The sequence below is a fragment of the Onthophagus taurus genome, chromosome 3 (genome assembly GCF_036711975.1).
Source record: "Onthophagus taurus isolate NC chromosome 3, IU_Otau_3.0, whole genome shotgun sequence".
NCBI classification, from domain to species: domain Eukaryota; kingdom Metazoa; phylum Arthropoda; class Insecta; order Coleoptera; family Scarabaeidae; genus Onthophagus; species Onthophagus taurus.
In genome coordinates this window covers 10,789,839-10,810,603 of record NC_091968.1, presented here as the reverse complement: position 1 = coordinate 10,810,603, position 20,765 = coordinate 10,789,839, and the positions used below count along the sequence as shown (strand labels likewise).

Sequence of the window (20,765 nt, the reverse complement as noted above, 5' to 3'; positions counted from 1 at the left end):
GTTGGCTCTGACAACTTGTAAGTTTCATTTACAGTGAATCCTCATAATTGTTGTTGATTATTAATAATTTTTGACTGTTATTAAGCAAGAGTATCCATTTTGTAATATTGTTTAAAACAACGTAATTTGTTCAGATGGTTTTTCTTATGAAAATCACAATTAATGGACTGCCTAAGTCTAACTCCAAACAATTTCGTTGCTAACCACAGTTGCTAACGATAAATCGCCAAAAAATATCATTTGAAATGTCATCACTTAGTTTATTTTATTTTAACACTAATGGAAAATTGCATATGGTGATTTATCGTTAGCAACACAGTTAGCAACGAAAATGTTTTGAGTCAGTTTAAGCTCCGCCCATCATTGTGACGTCAAGGCTTAGGTTGTCCATTGGTGTTATTTAGTTAGTACTAGATCCTAGTAAGGGCACACTTTCCATAGCCAGCTATAATATAATAGCTTTATAGTACAATGTAGCATATTTTATTTTTTTACGCTAAAACTATTATCTTTAAGGAAAAAACCAGTGATGGGCGTTGGGTAAATACCCGGCGGGTAGGTATTTATAAAATGGGTATTTATCCGGGTATTTACCCCAGCCCAGGATAAATACCTAAACAGTACCTATGTATAAAAACGATACAAGTAAAAATATAACAGATTCGGAAAAAAACGAGAGCAAGATGATGAAATAGACATTGAAGACGAGGAATTACTTAGGTATTTGCCATCAATGTTTATGCTTTTTGGGTCCAATTCAGTTGTTTGAATGCTGTCTTCAGGATTGTGATGAACAATTTGGGTTCAACATTGTATCACCTTATCTTAGCCCACGACCAATGGTACTTTTATGCAATTTTACCGTCATTGTAGCATTCTTGTAAATGCTAGAAATATGTTTGGTGTATCGATAATCGACTCTGCATTCTTGAAGTGGTTGCAAAACTGCCATCAACTCAATTTGAATAAAATTTTATAAATACCTCTAAATACCCATCTTGGGTAAATATCCGGGTATATATCCAGGGAATTTTCCCTTGAAAATAAATACCCGGGTATTTAACAACACTGGAAAAAACTAAAGCGCCAAAAAGTACTAATAATGAATAAGCTTTACAACCCATATTTTTTTATGTTAATATTCCATGGCGTTAAAAAGTTCTTATAAAAAAAATCAGAGGGGTTGTGAATTTCATCCCCTTAGAAGGAGCCAGGGAAGTTTAAGGTATGGTTGAAAATAAGATATTAACCAGTAATACAAAATTTCAAATTCTATGATTTACTTATACCCGAAATAAAAAATAAAATGTAAATTTTTGGCTCAACTTTGACAGCTCATAGCTCAACAAAAGAGTTGCGACCCTGTGTTTATACAGGGCTGTTACATTAATAATGGGAAATATTTTAACTGGAGATACTACGTGTCAAATAATGACCATTGACCAAAAATAGCCTTATTCAATCGCACCGTTTTTGAGATGAAGGTCTTCAAAGTTCCAGAAAAAAAAATCGTTTTTTCCATCTTTAAGCTAATCTACGTGTACGATGAATATTTAGTATTATTACATGCTTCTTATGGTGGAATTCCGAAATCAGCAAAATTACAGCAAGGAGAAAAAAATATCCACTTGTGTTAACACCAATAGAACTTTTTTGTCTTTCGATTTACAAGCACGAAATTAGCATCACCTAATAAGGCAGTTAAAATGCTTAAAATAAGATCCTCTTGTAGAAACTTCGTGTTATACTTAGTTTTCGAGAAAAACGAGAAAGTTCGGAAGAATTTGTGACTAAAAATAATTTAAACAGTCAACACTCAAATTCTACGTCACTGGCGGAATTAATAATGAACAAAATTTAAAAAACAACTTATGACAAATAAACCGATTATTACATTTATTTACAATATCACGATCAGTAAATGCCACTTTGATCATTTCTGCATATCATTTAGATAAATGATAATGCGTTCATGGTATTAAGTGGGTACCACATATTAAAAATAGGTTCAGGTATTGTGTATTTGGCTCTGGTCTGAATTAATCGTTTCGATCTAGTAGGATATTGTCAGCTTATGCATTTTCAGTTTTGTTTGTTTTTCATTGTTGACAAATTTAACAAATTGATTAAGTGAAAATGCCACGTCATAACAATTTTTCTAATCTTGAAATGCGAGATATGCTTTGTGTTTATGCACAAGAAAATTATTCCTGCGTTACTGCTGCTCGAAGATATCAAGACATGTATCCAAACAGAGTTCAACCTAATCGCAAAACTTTCTTTTTTCAGTAACATTTTTAGTCGATTAGGAGAGACCGGACAATTTAAGCCCAAAAATGATGTGGGACAACCTAAAAATTTGACTGTTGATCAGGACGACGATATTTTAGTACGAATCGCTGATAATCCTGAACTAAGCACTCGGCGTTTATTAGCAATGACTGGAGTAAGCTACCAAACAGTTTTTCGATTATTGAAACAAGAAAATCTACGGCCTTACCACTTTACATCCGTACAAAACTTATTGCCTAGAGATTATCCTTCACGATTAAATTTTGCTCAGTGGATATTAAATAGAAAAAAAAAAATGGCAATGTTATCAAAAACATTTTTTTTACTGACGAGGCCACTTTTACACGTAGAAGAGTCTTCAACTGAAGAAATAGCCACAGTTGGGATATTGAAAATCCCCATGAGAATCATATTTTCAACAAAAATTTAAGATAAATGTATAGTGCGGTATTTTTTGGTATAGTCTGTTGGGTCCTTATGAATTGCCAGCAAATATGAATGGTAACTCGTATTTGGAGTTTCTGTAAACTTTACTTTTCGACGAGCTAGAAGAACTTCCACTTAACCAAAGGAGAGATATATGGTTCATGCAAGATGGAGCACCCTCATTATCCTCTGATGATACGAAACTATCTGGATCAGCAATTTCCCCATCGTTGGATTGGGGTAGTGAATTTCCGTGGCCGCCTAGAACTCCTGATTGTAATCCGTTAGATTTCCATTTCTGGGGCCATATGAAATCACTGGTATGTTCACAAGAAATAAATAATCGTCAGAAACTATGGCAGCAAATAGTCAATTCTGCTTATTTTGTTGCCAAACAGCCAAACATATTTTTTAAAGTTAGAAGATCCTTTAGCGAAAGAATTAATAAACTTATTGACGTTAATTTATTGACCCCCACATTGAACATTTGTTAAGTGTTTCTTAAATTTTGTACATTATAAAATAAACAATAATAAGAATTTCATTTAGCTTTAAATATCTCGAAAAATAATAATTTAATCGTGACGAAGGGTGAATACATAGTATGTTGTTTACATAGGAAGTATTGAAGAATCGAAAAATTGTGCTAAAATGACAATTCTAAATTTTTTAAAGATGGAAAAAACGATTTCCTTTTCTGGAACTTTGAATACCTTCATCTCGAAAACGGTGCGATTTTGAATAAGGCTATTTTTGGTCAATGGTCATTATTTGACACGTAGTATCTCCAATTAAAATATTTCCCATTATTAATGAAAAACCCTGTATAAAAAATATTTGAAAAAGTGAAATATGTAGAGCTAAAAATAGTTATACAGGGTGATTCACATAAGAACCGACACAGAGCAGGGACATGTAGAGGACAATAAATTAAGATGATTTAAAGCAACTTATCTCTATACTAAGCCAAATTTTGTATACGTTATAATAATAATAATATTTATTGATAGGTAATAAACGAAATACATAAGTACATAGCAATATATGAAGAAAATACAACTCCAATCAAAAAGAGTCATGTCAGAGCGACCAAAAAAAAATCCGAGGTCGTCCTGTTTTTCAATGACCCATCGAAAAAAAAAAAATACAACAAATAATAATAATAATCAAAACAATATAATTATATGATTCAAGTCATAATAATATTTAAATAAATTTTAAATGAATTTTAAATGCGCAAAGTAAGAGAGTAATCGTATACAAAAAGAAAAAAAAAAATTTTAAAATCCTTCCATTGCTCACTCACCCACCCAAAAACTTCTTAATCATGCCCTTAAAGGAAAGCAGACCAAGATTCTTAATTGAATCAGATAACTGATTGTACATGTTAGGCACACAATAAGAGAAACTACGTTTAAACATTTCCAGACGGTGAAGAGGTATCGTCAAGGCATGCCTATGCCTAACATAAATGTGGTGAACATCCGTACGAAATTTAATTTTATTGTCCAAAAAAGGTCTTTTATGCAAGATAATTTTATGGTAGAGACACAGGCAGTGAAGAGTTCTACGTCGTGACATATTTAGCCATCCAGCCCACACTAGTGCGTGTGATATGCGGTCTCTTCTACTAAATGAATCGCAAGCAAGAGTTTTGAAGTTTTTGAATCTTATGCGAATGTACACTATCAAGACATGAATGGTAAACAACGTCACCATAATTAAATATAGACAAAACAAGAGCATCGCAAAGCTGTACTTTCAATTTTTGGTTTAAGATGTACCTATTATTATAAAGCAACCTTAAAGTAGCATAGGCTTTCCGTAGAAGAGACTGAACATGTTCACAGAAACGGAGACGTTCATCAATAATAATACCCAAGCTTTTAGCATTGTCCCCGAACACCAGCTCATTATCGCCAATCACCAAATGAAGATTGGATTTTACAAACTCTACAGAGGATTTGTCTCCAAAAACCATGGCCGATGACTTGGAAGCGTTTATATGAAGACAGAGTTTAGCGGCAAACTGCACAATCTTATGTAAATCATGATTTATATTTCTTTCCGCTGTCTCATAATTGTATGTATATTGTATGTCAATAGCATCCAGTTATGAGTGTACCGAGGATATTAATTGGTAGCAAGTTGAGACCAATTGAGGCATTTCAAAGGGTTGATTAAGGGTGATGGTCCCCTAAATTTTGACATATCCTTTTAATCTTTTGGTTGATTTAATACATTATTACCTCATTTCATGTAGAATTTAATTCTAAAACATCTTTTACTCTTATTATTTTTTAAAAAACATTGTCGGTTTCTAAAACTGCCGCTAAATGCACAGTTTACTAGACAGTAGCACAAACTGTCACTTTACTGCCGCAAATGGATAGCATAAAGTATGGTTTTGCTGCCGGTTGGCGATAAACCAATTTATTCGGTTGTGTATCTATGTGTTTTGCATTCCAAGCCACAACGCAGGCTGTGAACGTGCGTTTTCACTGATAAATAGTTAATGGGCAGATGAGAGGAATAAATTAGATTCTAGGTCTACTGTTAATTCTAGTTTTAAATGTTGTTTAACGTTAGATTGTGGTATATTTTTATTGAAATAAAAATAGAATTAACACTAGATCTAGAAGCAGAAACATTCGGGTTTAGCTGTGCGTCTCTTAAGACGGTTAAACCTAAATGTTTCTAGTTCTAGGTCTAATGTTAGTTCTACTGACAGTGGTAGGTAGCGCTAGTTAGCATAAGATATCACTATGTTGCATATTTTTATTGCACTGAAACTAGAACTAACACTAGACCTAGAACTAGAAATATTCGGATTTAGCCGTGCGTCTAAAGAGGCATACGAATATTTCTAGTTCTAGGTCTAGTGTTAGTTCTAGTTTTACACTAACACTATCACTAGAATTAACACAAGACCTAGAACTAGAATCATTCGGGTTTAGCCGTCTTGAGAGACGTGGGGCTAAATCCGAATGTTTCTAGTTTTCGGTCTAGTGTTAGTTCTAGTTTTGCACTAGAACTAGAATCATTCGGGTGTAACCGTCTTGAGAGGCGTGCGGCTAAACCCGAATGTTTCTAGTTCTTGGTCTAGTGTTAGTGCTAGTTTTAAATGTTGTTTAGTGTTAGATTGTGGTATATTTTTATTGTTCGGGTTCGTGGTTCGGGTGAGATGTTAATTGAATTTTACTCTCCGAGTAATATCTCGTAATTTGACGGTAACTATTAACATCCTATTATCTAGTTAATTTTTAATAATAACAAATAATTTGTACATTTCAGTCGTGCCAGAAGAAGGGAGAAGTTACTCCCGAAACTAGTAGCACTGATCTTAAATATTTTTTAATAAATATATTTTCATCGTTTTTTCAATTTTTTCTTTCGACCATTACGATGAACCTCGAATCAAAGATCGCAAGATGAATGTTTCTAGTTCTAGTGATAGTGGTATGTAGCGCTCATTAGCATAACATATCAATATGTCGCATATTTTTATTGCACTAAAACTAGAACTAACACTAGACTTAGAACTAGAAAGTATCGGGTTTAACCGTGCGTCTGAAGAAACGAACCTTTAAGGTGATTTTTCGGTATGTTCTACACTTTTCCCCACATTCTTTTTATTTTTAACGTGTTTTTTGGATAATTTCACATTGATAACTCGTTTTTAACCCACTTAATGATTCCTGAATTTTTCCAAAAAGAATCTTGTTTAAATCATTTTAATTAACTTAAATTGGAATATCAATATCGAAACTTTTAGCAGGTCCGTATTCGCGCACTTTCGGAATTCTATACAAATGATTACTTCCTAAATTGACGATTTTCTTCGGTTCGTTTCTAACCTCAAAGTCAATTAATTTTTCATCAAATTTGGTTGAATTTTTTAACGGCGCATCAATCGGGTAAGTTCCACCGAAAATTAATGGCTTATAACGCACGATTTCTTTATCAGGCGGAGATCCTTTAAAAATAGAACTTCGGATATTTGAAAAAACGTTTTTATTACCAACATTTAAAGGCTTTTTCGACCATGCATCAACGGTATCGCAAATTATGTCGTGTTTCGTTAACGATTTCTTTGTGTTAATTGTTTCGTATTTAATTCTCCTAAAATCTGAATCGAAATCTTTAGCGTTTATTGAAACGTTACTTTGTGAGTCGAAATACTTTACGATTGTTCTTGGGTGTTCCGAACCATCTAACGATTTATATTTAATAATGTTTCCGCGTTTATTTTCGTTATTACTCGGACATTTCATATCAAAAGTGTTATATTTAGTTAATTTAGAATCATTTTTAATTGTTATCGTTTTATTATTATCTTTATAGCAAATTAATTGGGACTTTTCCTCGTTTTTAAACGCTACGTTTTTGCTGTGTTTTAATAAACCATCGAATTCGCAATCATCGGAACTGTCAGTTTTGGTGTAAAACTCTTCTGCGCTTTTATTTTTAAAGATTGGAAAGATTTTTGATTTCGGTGACCGTTTAATCAACGACTTCGGTTGCTTTAAATTATTTAAACAATCAATCGGAGGCATTTTTTCGTTATAAAAACTGTCGGGTTTTAATGAATTCGAACGGGATTTTTTTTGTAACGTCACCGTTCTTTTTCGTACGCTCGTCGAAGAAGATCCAAAATTATTCTCATCACATTGAGGCAGAACAGGCACGTCATGCTTGTTACTTACATTTTCCTTGGGTTTTTCCACCTCATCCGTTGGCTAATTAGTAATGAAAACCACAAGAAAACCATTTGGTTACAATAATTATTAACCCCAACAAGAAAAATTTTAAAAGCGCCCAAAAATAACTTTGTTCTTACCTCATTTTGAGCTTGTTGGTTGCTCCAATAATCATTTTCTTGCGGCCGAACACCAGTGTCTTGTTGTTCGGGGATTTGATGCTGTTGGAATTGATCTAAAGAACTTAGAGAGGATTCATTCCATGGTTGTTGCTGTTGATTAACCCAAAATTGTTGCTGCTGAGACGATTGTTGCTCGTGATATTGGTTATAACCGGTAATAACTGAAAAAAACGATACGATATGCATCAAGAAACGCTTCGGTTTTCTCGTTTTAAGAACGCTTTGTCGAATGGCCTCGAATCGAGGGCGATGCGTTCTTTTTAAAGGTCGCCTATTGATTTTGGAACCAAACTTGGAATGGAAATAAACGTTTGTTAATGCAAATTGGGCGACAGAAATCGATTGTCGTGGTGAATACAAACATTAAAAGTCGATGTGTTTGCTCCGGCTGGACATATTAATAGTTTTATTTTTAGAATGGATTTATGACGTTGATAAGATTGTAGGTTTATTTATAGCGAGTTATGACGTAGAAATTTTAGAGACTAGGTCAAAGAAAAGTAACAGATGTTACATTATTTATTTATGATTAAATTGAGGTAGGTTAAAATTACAATGTTGGAAATAATTCACGAGCACACCCTGTATAATCCTGTACGTCCCGGATTGGCCGAGACAGTCCCGGACTTCCACCTTGCGTCCCGGATTTTTTTAGAAGCAATATTTGTCCAGGATTCAGGTTTTTTGTCCCGGATTGTCCGGAATTTTTGAAAAGGTTCTTATTTTCAATATTTATTTTAAATATATTTCAACTAGAATTATTTTGACAAAATTTGAACCGAAAAAATTGTGCATATCAAAATACGCGGCATGCTTTAAACCACTTGAAGCATACAGTGAACTCTCGATTCTGCGAATCCCCTTCCACCTAACGCTCAGAGACACGATGTGTAGCGTAGGCGCTAGAAACCAGTGCTTAAAAAAGAATATGTACATTCAATGAAAAGTTACAAAAAGAATATCCTTGTATAAAAAAAAACAATTAGCGATGTCAGGTGTAACATATGCGCTGCAAATTTTTCAATCAGTCATGGTGGACGTAACGATATTAAAGCTCATTTTAATAGTGGGAAATATCAAAAATCAGCTTCTGTTGTTGCATCGACCTCGTCTGTAACAAACTTTTTAAAATATGAAAAAATGGGTTCTAAAGAAGAACTGTTAGCCGCAATCGAAGGCACTTTTGCGTACCATACTGTTTGTCACAATCATAGTTTTAGATCTATGGATTCTACGTTTGTACTACGTCTGTACTAACTGATGCATCCAATCAAAAAGAAATAAAGCTATTTCCAGTGTTAGTAAGATATTTTGACTGAAAATCTGGAATTAAAGTAAAAATTTTGGAACTGAACTCATTGCCAAACGAAACGTCCGATACAATCAGTAATTATGTTGCTGATTGCATAATAAAAAATAATTTAAACGAAAAAGTTGTTGGACTTTGTGCAGACAACACAAATTCTAATTTTGGCGGAGCGAATAGGAAAGGGCGGAATTATGTTTTTATCAAATTGCAGCAAAAGGTGAACCATAATTTAATAGGAGTTGGGTGTGCGGTCATATTTTCCACAATACTGTTAGAACAGCTGCCGATATTTTACCGATTGACGTTGAATTAATTGTTTCGAAATTATATTTATATTTCAAGTCTTACACTGTTAAAGTGGTAACTCTAAAACATTTGTGTAGCTTTGTTGAAACAGAATGTTCAATGTTATTGGACTACTCCAAAACAAGGTGGCTAGCATTACTGCTACAAAATTTCAATCGCAAGAAAAATGCCCTGTATTTCTTTCAAAATTTTTTGATAATCCTTTTTCTGAAGCTTGGCTGCACTTCGTACATAGTCAAGCAATAGGATTCCACACAGCAATAATTCAAATAGAAAAAGAGACAGTAAGTGTCTTCAATGTTATTGCAGCCGTTGAGAATTTGAAAACAATTTTGACAAGCAAGATTCAAGATTCCTTTATTCCTACAGCGGTTTGTACTAAATTAGATAAACTTAAAGAAGAAAAAAAAGTATCTGAAAAGCAGATTATACAGTTCCGAGCCGACGCTGTTTCATTTTATCAGACTGCACTCAGTTATTTACAGAAATGGACAAAGATAAGTTTTCAGGACCTGGATTCATATAGCTGGGTGACTTTAAACAAAACACCAGTATGGGTTGAAATTGAATCTTTGCTATTACTTGTTAATAAAATTTCGACAACCCATCAAATATCTGAAAATGATCGTGAACTTCCATTTTCAAATTTACGAAAATTAGCAGAGTTCTTTTTGTGCCTGCCTGGCACAAATGATTTTACGGAAAGAATATTTTCTTTAATGAATAGCTTTTGGACAAGTGACAAGACTTGACTTGAAATAGACACACTAAAAGCGATATTACTTACTAAAGTATAGAAAATTGTATAGAATTTTATAGAATGCTGTACTGAAAAAGATGCATAGTACAGAAAAATATAAAAAGTTTTGTACTCAGTAATTCTGACTAAAAAACCCCCCCCCCGCTACAAGTTCCCGTCCCGGATTTGAAACAAAAAAATATGGTCACCTTAGAATTCACCAGTTTTAAAAATACAGCGATTGAGGTAAGCCTATGCATATACTTGAAAGCAAAAAGACGCGGCGAGTAAACTACGCATAATAGTGACTAGCCTGTGTCAAGATCTGTAATGCTAGCTCTACACTCTCGCCGAGATCACACGAGGAAACCCGAGAGTGTGTATACGCTCGTCTTGCCTCGATCCTTCTTATCTCGCCTCGGCAGCGCTCCATTCAGAGTCGGTTTTTTGGCACGAGTCAAAGAGCTCTCACCGAGTCTTGTCTCGATGCAAAAATATCCCCTACACACTCGGAATTCTGTTCGGTAATAAACGGTTGTTGGTTTCTTTTTTCCTAACAGCGTTACCAATGTTTTGCAGTATGGACAGGTGGCTTAAAAACGGCAGCCTAAAATATTCAAGTGTAGATGCAACAGCTTCAACGTCTAGCTGTTTTAAAAAACATAGTGATGAAAACAATGACAGCGATACAAATCAAGTCGCCCCAAAAGAAAATAAGCCAATTATAAATAAATGCTTCTATATGTGTTGAATCCAAAACAATTACTAAAAACGTAGGAGGTATGATGAAAGTTATATATCTTTAGGATTTATGAACAGTAATGGTAATCCACAGTGCGTTATATGCAGCAAAGTTCTTCCAAATAGCTCCAGCTTGGACCTTAAAGAAAAAAATGTTGAATTTTTCAAGCGAAAGTGTGACGAACTTGTAAAATTAAAAATATTTATGGTTCAAACCACAAAAACGATTAATGAAAAAGCAACTGAGGCTTTTTACTTGGCCAAATATCAGATAGCTCAACGCGGTGAAGCCTACTCAATTGCGGAAAATCTTATAAAACCTTGCCTTAACTATGAAGATGGTAAAATGTTTGATCGATGAAATATCAGCAGAAGAAATAAGTAACATCCCACTATCGAATGACACGGCAGCTCAGTGCAGCAGAAATTTAGCAACGAATATATAAGAAAGAACTTACTTTTCGCCTGAAATCATGCAAATTTGCATTACAAATGGACGAATCTACCGATGTAGCTGGACTCGCAATATTAATTGTCATCGTTAGGTACCAGCATGAAAACGCAATATCAGACGATCTTTTGTTATGCAAATCCCTATCAACACGTACTACTGGACTCGAAATATTTAGTCTCCTAAATTCTTTTCTTGAAGACAATGAAATACCATGGGACAACTGTATCGATATCTGTACAGATGGAGCAAAAGCCATGAGTGGCACAATTAATGGGGCTGTACAGCTTATTAAAAATATCTCCAAAAACTGTTCTAGTAGTCACTGCATGCTACATAGGCAGGCTTGCTGTAAAGAAATTATCCCCTCCAATATAGCTGAAAAAGTGAAATGCAAAATATCTTCGGAAATTTACAAATATTCTGGAAACACAAGCACATTGATAAATCATATTAAAAAGAAATATCCTAGTAAAATATCCTAATATTATAGACTTGGATGATATTACTTCTACGACTAAAAGTAACCTTTTAATTTGGCAAATTTGGGTGTTATTTATTTATTTATTACATTTACATTTTTATTATGGGAGTGGATCAAAATGAAGAATCACCAATTCGAGCACCCTTATCGTTACAAGATGAAATTGAAAAGAGCATGAAGGCCTTTGAACCAAAAACACAAACTTCTAATTTAATGGCAACAATAAGGAAGGAAATGAATCTGTTTGAAAATGGTGGAAATCTAGGACATAATTTAGAATTAGTGTATCAATATTTGTTGTCAATTCCACCAGCAAGTATTGAACCTGAGCGGGCGTTTTCTGCTGCTGCATATTTAGGAAATAAAATAAGAAGTAGGTTAAATGATGTAACATTGGATGCACTATTATTCCTCCGTGCACATTTTCAAAAAGAAATTAAAAATAAATAAATAAATTGTAGTAATAAGTAGTATAATAAATTGTTTTATCTACAACTATTGAATTATCTATTCATTATACATTTGATTTTTGACGGATAATGACACGCATTACTCATGACTGACAAAGTGATGAATAATGAAGCCATTATTCCACAGTTCTGACACGGCCTACCAATCAAAAAATAAAATATTAACAGAAATGACGGCTTTCTTATATTGAGGTTATGTCTGAAATGTCTATCAAGTTTATTTTTTTTCCTTTTTTTGATGTTTTTTTTCAAAATTAAATAGTTGTAGATAAAGTATAGTATTCAACTTGCGTATAATGGATGTTACCCACTCAGATTACAACACTCGCTCGTGTTGCAACTTCATCTTCGTGGGTAACAGCCAAAACAAAATGGTAGTCATTTTTCACGGAGTGAATAATAGCGGTGAATAATAATCATTATTCACGGGTAGCCATCTTGACCAGACTAATAATAATTATTTGAAACGTTAAAAGTTCAAAAAACGTCAATTTAATTCAATTTTTTAGGAGTTTCTAAAGGTTTGACATTAAAAAAACCTAAACAAATTCCTTTTTTCGTATGATTTAAGCATAAATTAATTAATTTTCGTAAAGAAAACGACGTTTTATAAAACTGACACTTAATTTTGACAAATTGTTGTGAAGTTGGTTACAGTTAGTAACATTGAATTTGTGTCACATTGACGTTTAACCTTTATTCAAAAATTTATTTAAAAAATAAATTTATGGAATCAATTTCAATAGTCGTGGACAAAGTATAGTATTCTACTCGCATATAATGAGCTATGGAGCTCAGGTTAATTATGCCACTCGCTACGCTCGTGACATAAACTTAACCTTCGTGAATAATAGCCCTCATTATATGCTCATATAATAATATACTATTATCTAGGACTGCTTGGATAAGTCATCATTACCGCACTCATTTCAGGTCATTTGAGTTACGTAATAAAGTTCATTTTTAGCCTAATCAGAACAGACTTAATTTATTGAAACGAGCAACAATACAAAAGAAAAAGTGCTATCTACTTACAGAGAAACAATACTATTTATTATAAACATTAATTGTTAAGGTTTTACATTTCAAAACACTTATTCCAGATGAGTAAACATGTTGTTGAAACTGACAATTCAAAATTGTCAACAATCATTTCAAAATATTTTTATAAATGACAAATAGACTTTTTTAAAGAAATTGATTTTTTAGTAATTTTTAGCAGTCGTAGATAAAATGCTGTATATCACACGTGGGCTAGAGCATAATACCGGAAGTCGCCACCTACTTTATTTTTTTAAATGGAACACCCTATATATTTTTACATATTTGGATTTGTCTGTTTTCAAGCTTTATGAATAACTTTACTTTTTGCAATTTGATTCGGCCATTCTCGAGTTATTCGATTTTTTCTAGAAAAATCTGCTGCAGCAGACATTTGTTAAAAAAATCAGAGAACACTCGATTTTTGGGATATCAATTTAGGATTCAGAACATGCGTAAGCAACATGATGGAGTATGTTTTAGTATCGAGTACGGCTGTCTAGAACGTTTGGTCTCTTTACTATGGCACATTAACTTTTCGAAATTTGGAAATAGCATAACTTCATTTTTTTAAATGACACCCCTGTTATAAAACTCATGGTGTTCCATTTGAAATATGAAAATTGTCACCTCTTCCGGTGTAACCACAAGTACAGGGAACCTGAAAATACTTTAGTTAAAAAGCTGGCATCAAACATCACAAGTCTGCAAATTTTCAAACCTCCACTTCAGTCGGTTATTCACTAGGTCACAATTCATGGCACGTTAGGTTAAATATCGATATTTGTGTGCATTTTTCAAAAAACCTTAATTATTTCCCAAACTATAGGACAAATGAGATATAAAAGATGTAAAATGAGACACCGAAGACGACTAAATAATAAAATATGGGGGATGCCATTTAAAGAAATAAAGTTATGGTACTTCCAAGTTTCGAAAAGGTAACGTGCCATGGTAAAGTGACCAAACGTTCTAGACAGCCATACTCGGTACCAAAACATACTCCATCATGTTGCTTAACCATGTTCTGAATCCTAAATTGATATCCCAAAAATCAAGTGTTCTCTGATTTTTTGAACAAATGTCTACAGGAGCAGATTTTTCTAGAAAAATTCGAATAACTCGAGAACGGGCGAGTCAAATTGCAAAAAGTAAAGTCATTCATAAACTTTGAAAACAGACAAATTCAAATATGTAAAAATATACAGGGTGTTCCATTTAAAAAATAAAATATGTGGCGACTTCCGGTATAACCGGAAGTGTTAGATATCAGAAAATATTTTAGTCGAAGAGAACGCAATTGATAATACTTAAATCTGAATTTTCAAATTTTTATTTTGGCCAGAACCCTGTAAAGTTCTAATGGACGGTCCCCTGTATTATAGCCACTAGGTAGTATTTATTGTCCGGACCCGCTTACTATAATCAAAATTTTGAATAATTTGGCGCTTACTATTTTGGAATTGACAATTAACGCTTATTTTCTGCAAAGACATCATAATGCGATACATTATTGGAAAGCTAAAAGTATGCTCTTTTCAGTAACATCATAATTAAGTATAGTTTGTATTTAAAAAAACATAACGTTGTGTTGTATCTCAAAAATCATCAAGTATATTTAAAATTTTTCAACGGCAGTATATTCTACTTAAAAAGTGTCTTAAGAATGTATCAACTCCATTTCTCTAAATTGAAAAATAAACGAAATATGAGCATTTTTTGAAATCACGAAAATTTGACTTTTTGGCTACAACTTCAAAACAAAAGAAGATAGAGGTTGTGTGTTTGCGGGATTGTATTAGTCTCGAAAAAAGAGGCCGGGACATGGCACCTACTTTTTTCGTATCTCTTATAGTTTCTGAAATGATCGCACAAAGTATGACAACAAACTGGTCCCTCACACTACACCTCACTTCGGTCTCAATGCTCAGTCAACAATGCCGCGACAGAAAAACTCGCAACTCGCTGAATAAACTCGTTTACGGTAAAACCTTTATGCTCCGCAAGTATTATGGATTATCTTTTCGCGTTTAGACTATACAGGATGTGCTCGTGAATTATTTCCAACAGTGTAATTTAATTAATATTAATTACCTTCTTGTTGTTGTTGATGATCTTGTTGAACTTCCTGTCTACGATCATAACTTTGATCCGTAGACCATTGCCCAGAACCTTGCTGAAATTGATCCCCTTGAACTTGTTGTTGCCAAACTTCCGGTTGAGATTGTTCTTGTTCATACGCGTTAACCGAATGGGTTAAATCATAATCTGATGGCAATCGACTATTGTTGCTATCTTGATATAATAAACCACTCTATAAATTAAAAAAATTATTTTTAAATCGACTCAATCACTATTTTTTTACATTATAATCTTGTTGAACACTTTTCAATTCCTTTAACCAGCTTGTAACTGACCCAGCAACGTCGTCAGCATCCCCCATGGGATCGACATGTTTTAACCGATCCGCTAAATCACTCACTTTGTCGATTAAATACGGTTGGATAGCGGTAGTGTGACGAATAATGGCCATTGCAACGCGTTCTAAATAAGAAAGGGCTTTCTCTAAAAGACCCCGATCTGCTAAACGAGTTGCAACCGTAAATTTGTACACCTAAAATTAAAAAAAGTTATTTAAATTTTATTAAAACATTTTTAATCTAACCTGAAATTCAAGTATTAAAAAATCTGGATCATTCAAGCTACAAGCGTATTCATAAACTTCCGTTAAATGAATAGCTTCGTTCGTTGCAAATTGCATATGGGGTTTATGATGATTCGAACCCAACAAAACTAATTTAGCACCTTCAGTACCATGTCTACTAAACCCAACTTCCGCCATTAAATAACAAAATTGCGCTGCGTACAAACTGCCCCTATTCATCAAAGTATCCGCCATCGTCGTTATGGCTTTTCTATCTAAATCGGGGTGCGATGTCGTATTCGACAAGATCATTGCTAAATGCGGCCTCCAATCGCCCCACTTCTCGTCCGCTACGCAAGTAACGGAAGCCGGAAGTCGACCGGATAATAATTGATATAAAGTTTGAAGCGGATCGTTCATCGTTAAACCATTCGCGAATCGCATCATAACGTTAGCGTAGGTTCGTTTATCTAATTTGCTTGCTAAAAATAGGGCGTGGCCCCATAATCCGTGGTTCATAGCCCATTCTAAAGCTTCTTTTCCAGAACCGTACATCAAATATTCACGGAATTTACTTGTAATTGCTTCTTCGGTTTTTGATGAAGAGAAATTGTAAATTTGTTCGGTTGTGATGCTGCTATTTCCGGTATCGGATATGCTTCCATCATTTCCAAGAATCGGTTCAGAATGTGCTGAAGGTGGCCGAAAATCAATGATACGTTTATTTTTCATTAAAAGTTCTGCAATATCTGTACCAACAACCATCTAAAATAAATATTTTAATTATGATTGTGATGCAACCAAATTAATATTTCACTTACCCCATTTTGTCTAATCAACAATATCATCAACTCCCACAACAAAACGTACGAATCCACATCTATTAATCCATCATCAAACGAAGCTTTTCTTATTTTATTCTCGCAATATTCGATAACGGTTTTCTTTGGAGTAACCCCTTTTATTAACGGTCCCGGAAAAGTAACTAATTCTTCCATTTCGTCGTCGTTTATCAATAATTTTTGCATATTTATGAATTCTACCACAGCGTTTTGTCCATCTAGAGGGTAATGCGGTAAGATTCTGATACATTTTCCTGACGATATTGAAGCTTTTGTGTGAGCTGTTGCAAATTTCGCCGGAGTTAATCTTTGAGCTTGTGTATCGTCGAGTATTGACGAATCTGTTGCATCGTAAGGACGACTGTAGCTAAAATATATTAAAATCAGATTTGAATTAAATATTAAAAAAGAAATTTTCGGTTAATATTAGAAGAGAAAGATTTTTAAGATTATTATATTAAGATTTTGAAGATCATGCAACTTACTATTATTATTTTAGGTGGAAAAGTTAGTAAAGCTAACAATTCTACTTACTTTTCATTGCTTTAAACGTAATAAGTTTTATTTATTAAGATGTCCAAGGTAAACGGCACACAATGAGTGGGCCTATTATCTGGGACAGCGATATACACACAAAGTGTTAAAATAACTTATTAAAAATAAATTGAAATAAGAAAGAAAAAAGCTTTAATGATTAATGAATGGTTTCATGAAAATGAATGAAGTTATTAAATTATACTTCCTCCAATATTCTTATCATTATTTCATTTAGGTTAATAGTAAAAAAATCGTAATCAAATATTTTAAAGGAATCAAAACACGAGTAATTTATCATAAAAGAAAATCTTCATTTAAAAAATCCTTGTTTTATGACATTTATATGAAAAGTGAGATTATGTTTCACCAAACCTCACTTAATCCAAGGTAAATTAATCGTGTTTAAGCTCGTTTAAATGGATTTTTGATCACTTTTTATGGAAAAATCTTTAAGTACCTGAACCCCCATCACAGTTTATAAATCTTTACACAGATTAAATTAGCCCGCAAATAAATTTAAAGGTAATAAATACTTTTTAGAAGTAATAGATATACAGGGAATTTCAAATAACTCGCAATATATGGATGCAATAACCATAGTTAGGAAACTACTATGCACTTGCACTGTCCCACATAAAATGCAACGTAGCTTAATAGTACAAGCATTGGGTAGTTTTGCAAAGAAAAAGTTTTGCTTGCAATAGGAGACGTCTTTATGCTATAACTCTGAGTTTCTGTCTTAAGAGACACAAAGCTAAACCCGAATGTTTATGGTTCTAGGTCTAGTGTTAGTTCTACTTTTCGTTCAATAAAAATAATACTAGCCGCACGTCTCTCAAGACGGCTAAACCCGAATGATTCTACTTCTAGATCTTGTGTTAGTTCTAGTGTAAAAGTAATACTAGAACTAGAAAGTATCGGGTTTAGCTGCACGTTTCTGAAGATGGCTAAACCCGAATGATTCTAGTTCTAGGTCTTGTGTTAGTTCTAGTTGTAGTGCAATAAAAATGCAACATAGTGATATCTTATACTAACTAGCACTACCTACCACTGTAACTAGAACTAACACTAGACCTAGAACTAGGGACATTCGAGTTTAGCCGCACGTCTCTCAAAACGGCTAAACCCGAATGATTCTAGTTCTAGGCCTTGTGTTAGTTCTAGTGATAAAGCTAGTGCAATACTAGAACTAACACTAGTAGTAACCGAGAACTTAGAGATGAAAGAAGAATATTCTTGTAAGAATTTACAAGAACATTCATTAAAATGTTTAAAACGCCCAGTAGCACAGCATTAGCAAGTTTGAAATTACCTTCCATAACATGATTTTACTAATTTTCTTTTTTAATATTTTGGCAAATGGGGTTAGTTAGGATAAAAACTTCTAACTTGCTTTATTGTAATATATAAATCGGAACCGGTTTCGGAATCAACGTTCCATCATCAGCCGAAAGTTAATAAGAATTAAAAAATAATTCAAAATATATACTAATATTAAAATAGAACAACAACTTACAGTCAGAGAAACTAATAGGCGAGAAGAGATTGATTTAATGATGACATTTGTTGTTAAAGAAGATGTACGTAAGAAATTTAAGTTTTTTATAAAAATTGAAAAAGTTTTGAAAAAAATTTTTTTAAGTCGAATCGAAGAAGTTAAATTTAAATTGTTATAAAATTAAATTAAACGTTGAAAATTAAATTCTCAGTTAAAGTTACAAAAGTGTGAAACGTGGATTGTTATAAAATTGTGAAATACTAAAAACATATATAAATTAATATAAAATGATATGAAAAAGCTTTGCAAAACTTACATTTAGAGACTGATGGTCATCAAAAATTGGAGAAAAATCAGAATTCATTTAATGTGTAACATTAAATATATTACACATTAAACATTACACATTAAATAAATTCTGAAAGCAAGTTAGAAGTTTTTATCTGTTTTTGATTTTTTTATACTTTTCACTTGCAACATGGATAATTGGTTTAACTTTTTATTAACTTCAACTCTGGATAAAAATGACATGTAAAGTTAACACTTATTTTGCATATTAATTAATCCAAAAACATTTGATTAATATTAAGAAACGATTGTAAATATATTAAAAGTTGTACTCTTATGAGATATTTCACTATAATATTATACTGTATGTGTTGTGTATGTAAAATGGCTAATATACAGGGTGGTGTCTACGGATATTCGACAGTGAATACTGAAAGTTAGTTTTGAAACTATCAATCGTTTACAATTTTTCAGAATAACTATTTTTTTGTGAATTAATAATAGTACTAACTCTATTATTAGATCTAGAACAAGAAGCTTTCGAGCTTAACCGTGCATCTTTAAAAAAGAGTCACAATTCAGATATCATGTTGTAACCTTCTTCCCAAACAAATCCGAAGTGTTTTTTTAGTTAAAAAATACCTATCCAACACACAGTAATAAAAAAGAAAATCAATGACGCGTTAAAATGCCAAACCAGATGCCTATTTCACAAAAATTATTATCAAGAAATGAACACTGCTGCATTTAAAAATTTTGCAAACGACACAATTCTATTATAATACAATTATACAATTATATAATTGGTATTATATGCCTGTGGCAGTGCATAAAATTCTTGTGCATGGTCACTTAATAATAAAATCGTTAAGTATCCAAATTGACCTGCTTTCAGAAGATGCGCAAGAAACTCGGAATAAAGACCTTAGAAGGTGTAGAGAGAACTTTTCCAGAAAAATGTCAAGAATACACAATAATAGAGACATTTTAAAGAGACTATTAATATTTTCAGAACCAATTATCAATTCATAGCAAGAAATCAAGGAATAATACAGATTTTTCTGAAGAACTTATAAGCCTTCTCTGCTTTGAAAATGATGAGGAAAGAAATATTTTTTTATCGTCAATTGCAACTAATAGTGAAATTGTAAAACAATCTGAGGACGAAGAAAAATAAATGTAGGTATAAAAAAAATTTTAAAACGGTATCTTAAAATACTAAATTTGCTTATGGGTTAAAACATAATTTATGGTTATCATTACATTATTAAACATTTGTCACAAATTAACACAGAAACAGAGAATAGCGTAGTTTACTCTATTATTGCAAATAAAAAGTAACAGTATTTTTTAACTACTATTTTGTCGAAGACAGCTATGTACATGAAAAATACTCAGAAGTTACGTAGAATCCATAAATGCAACAAAAAAATGGGGGTTCCTGTTTTAAAATGTCAACATATGGTATCTCAATTTTGGGACACATTTAAAAATTTAATATCCCTCAAATTTTTATCGAATTGATTTCATACTTTATGTACACAGTGTATACAGGGGGGTGTTATATACAGGTGTCTCACGTTACTGGTTCGCTAGAACTTTTTTAGAGTCCACTATTTGTACAGTTTTGAAATTTTGGTAGCATGGGTTGTTCATTCGGAACTTTCGATCTAAAATATTTTCAAGATGGCTGCCACTTCCGGTCTACCGGAAGTAGACCATAACCTCGTTATTTTAAATGGAATGCTACAGTGTTTATTACACCTTTTAATTGTTTTTTAATAGTCAACATATTTTTTTATGTACAATTAAAAA

General features: G+C 32.8%; 1 protein-coding gene across 10 annotated transcripts in view; it reads right to left on the bottom strand.

The window, feature by feature from the left end:
- Nucleotides 1–20,765, bottom strand: part of LOC111418976 (Secretory 16) — a 58,293-nt gene that overhangs the window by 11,619 nt on the left and 25,909 nt on the right. For 8 of the 10 annotated variants that reach the window (XM_071195135.1, XM_071195139.1, XM_071195134.1 and 5 more), the window contains 6 exons: nt 16,607–16,994; nt 15,807–16,550; nt 15,507–15,755; nt 15,236–15,455; nt 7,559–7,761; nt 7,425–7,457 (listed from right to left, as the gene is read on the bottom strand). In XM_071195135.1, the coding sequence (XP_071051236.1) occupies nt 7,425–7,457; nt 7,559–7,761; nt 15,236–15,455; nt 15,507–15,755; nt 15,807–16,550; nt 16,607–16,994 (1,837 nt within the window). The remainder of the gene's footprint in view (nt 1–7,424; nt 7,458–7,558; nt 7,762–15,235; nt 15,456–15,506; nt 15,756–15,806; nt 16,551–16,606; nt 16,995–20,765) is intronic. The other 2 variants (XM_071195136.1, XM_071195142.1) reach the window with 1 other exon arrangement.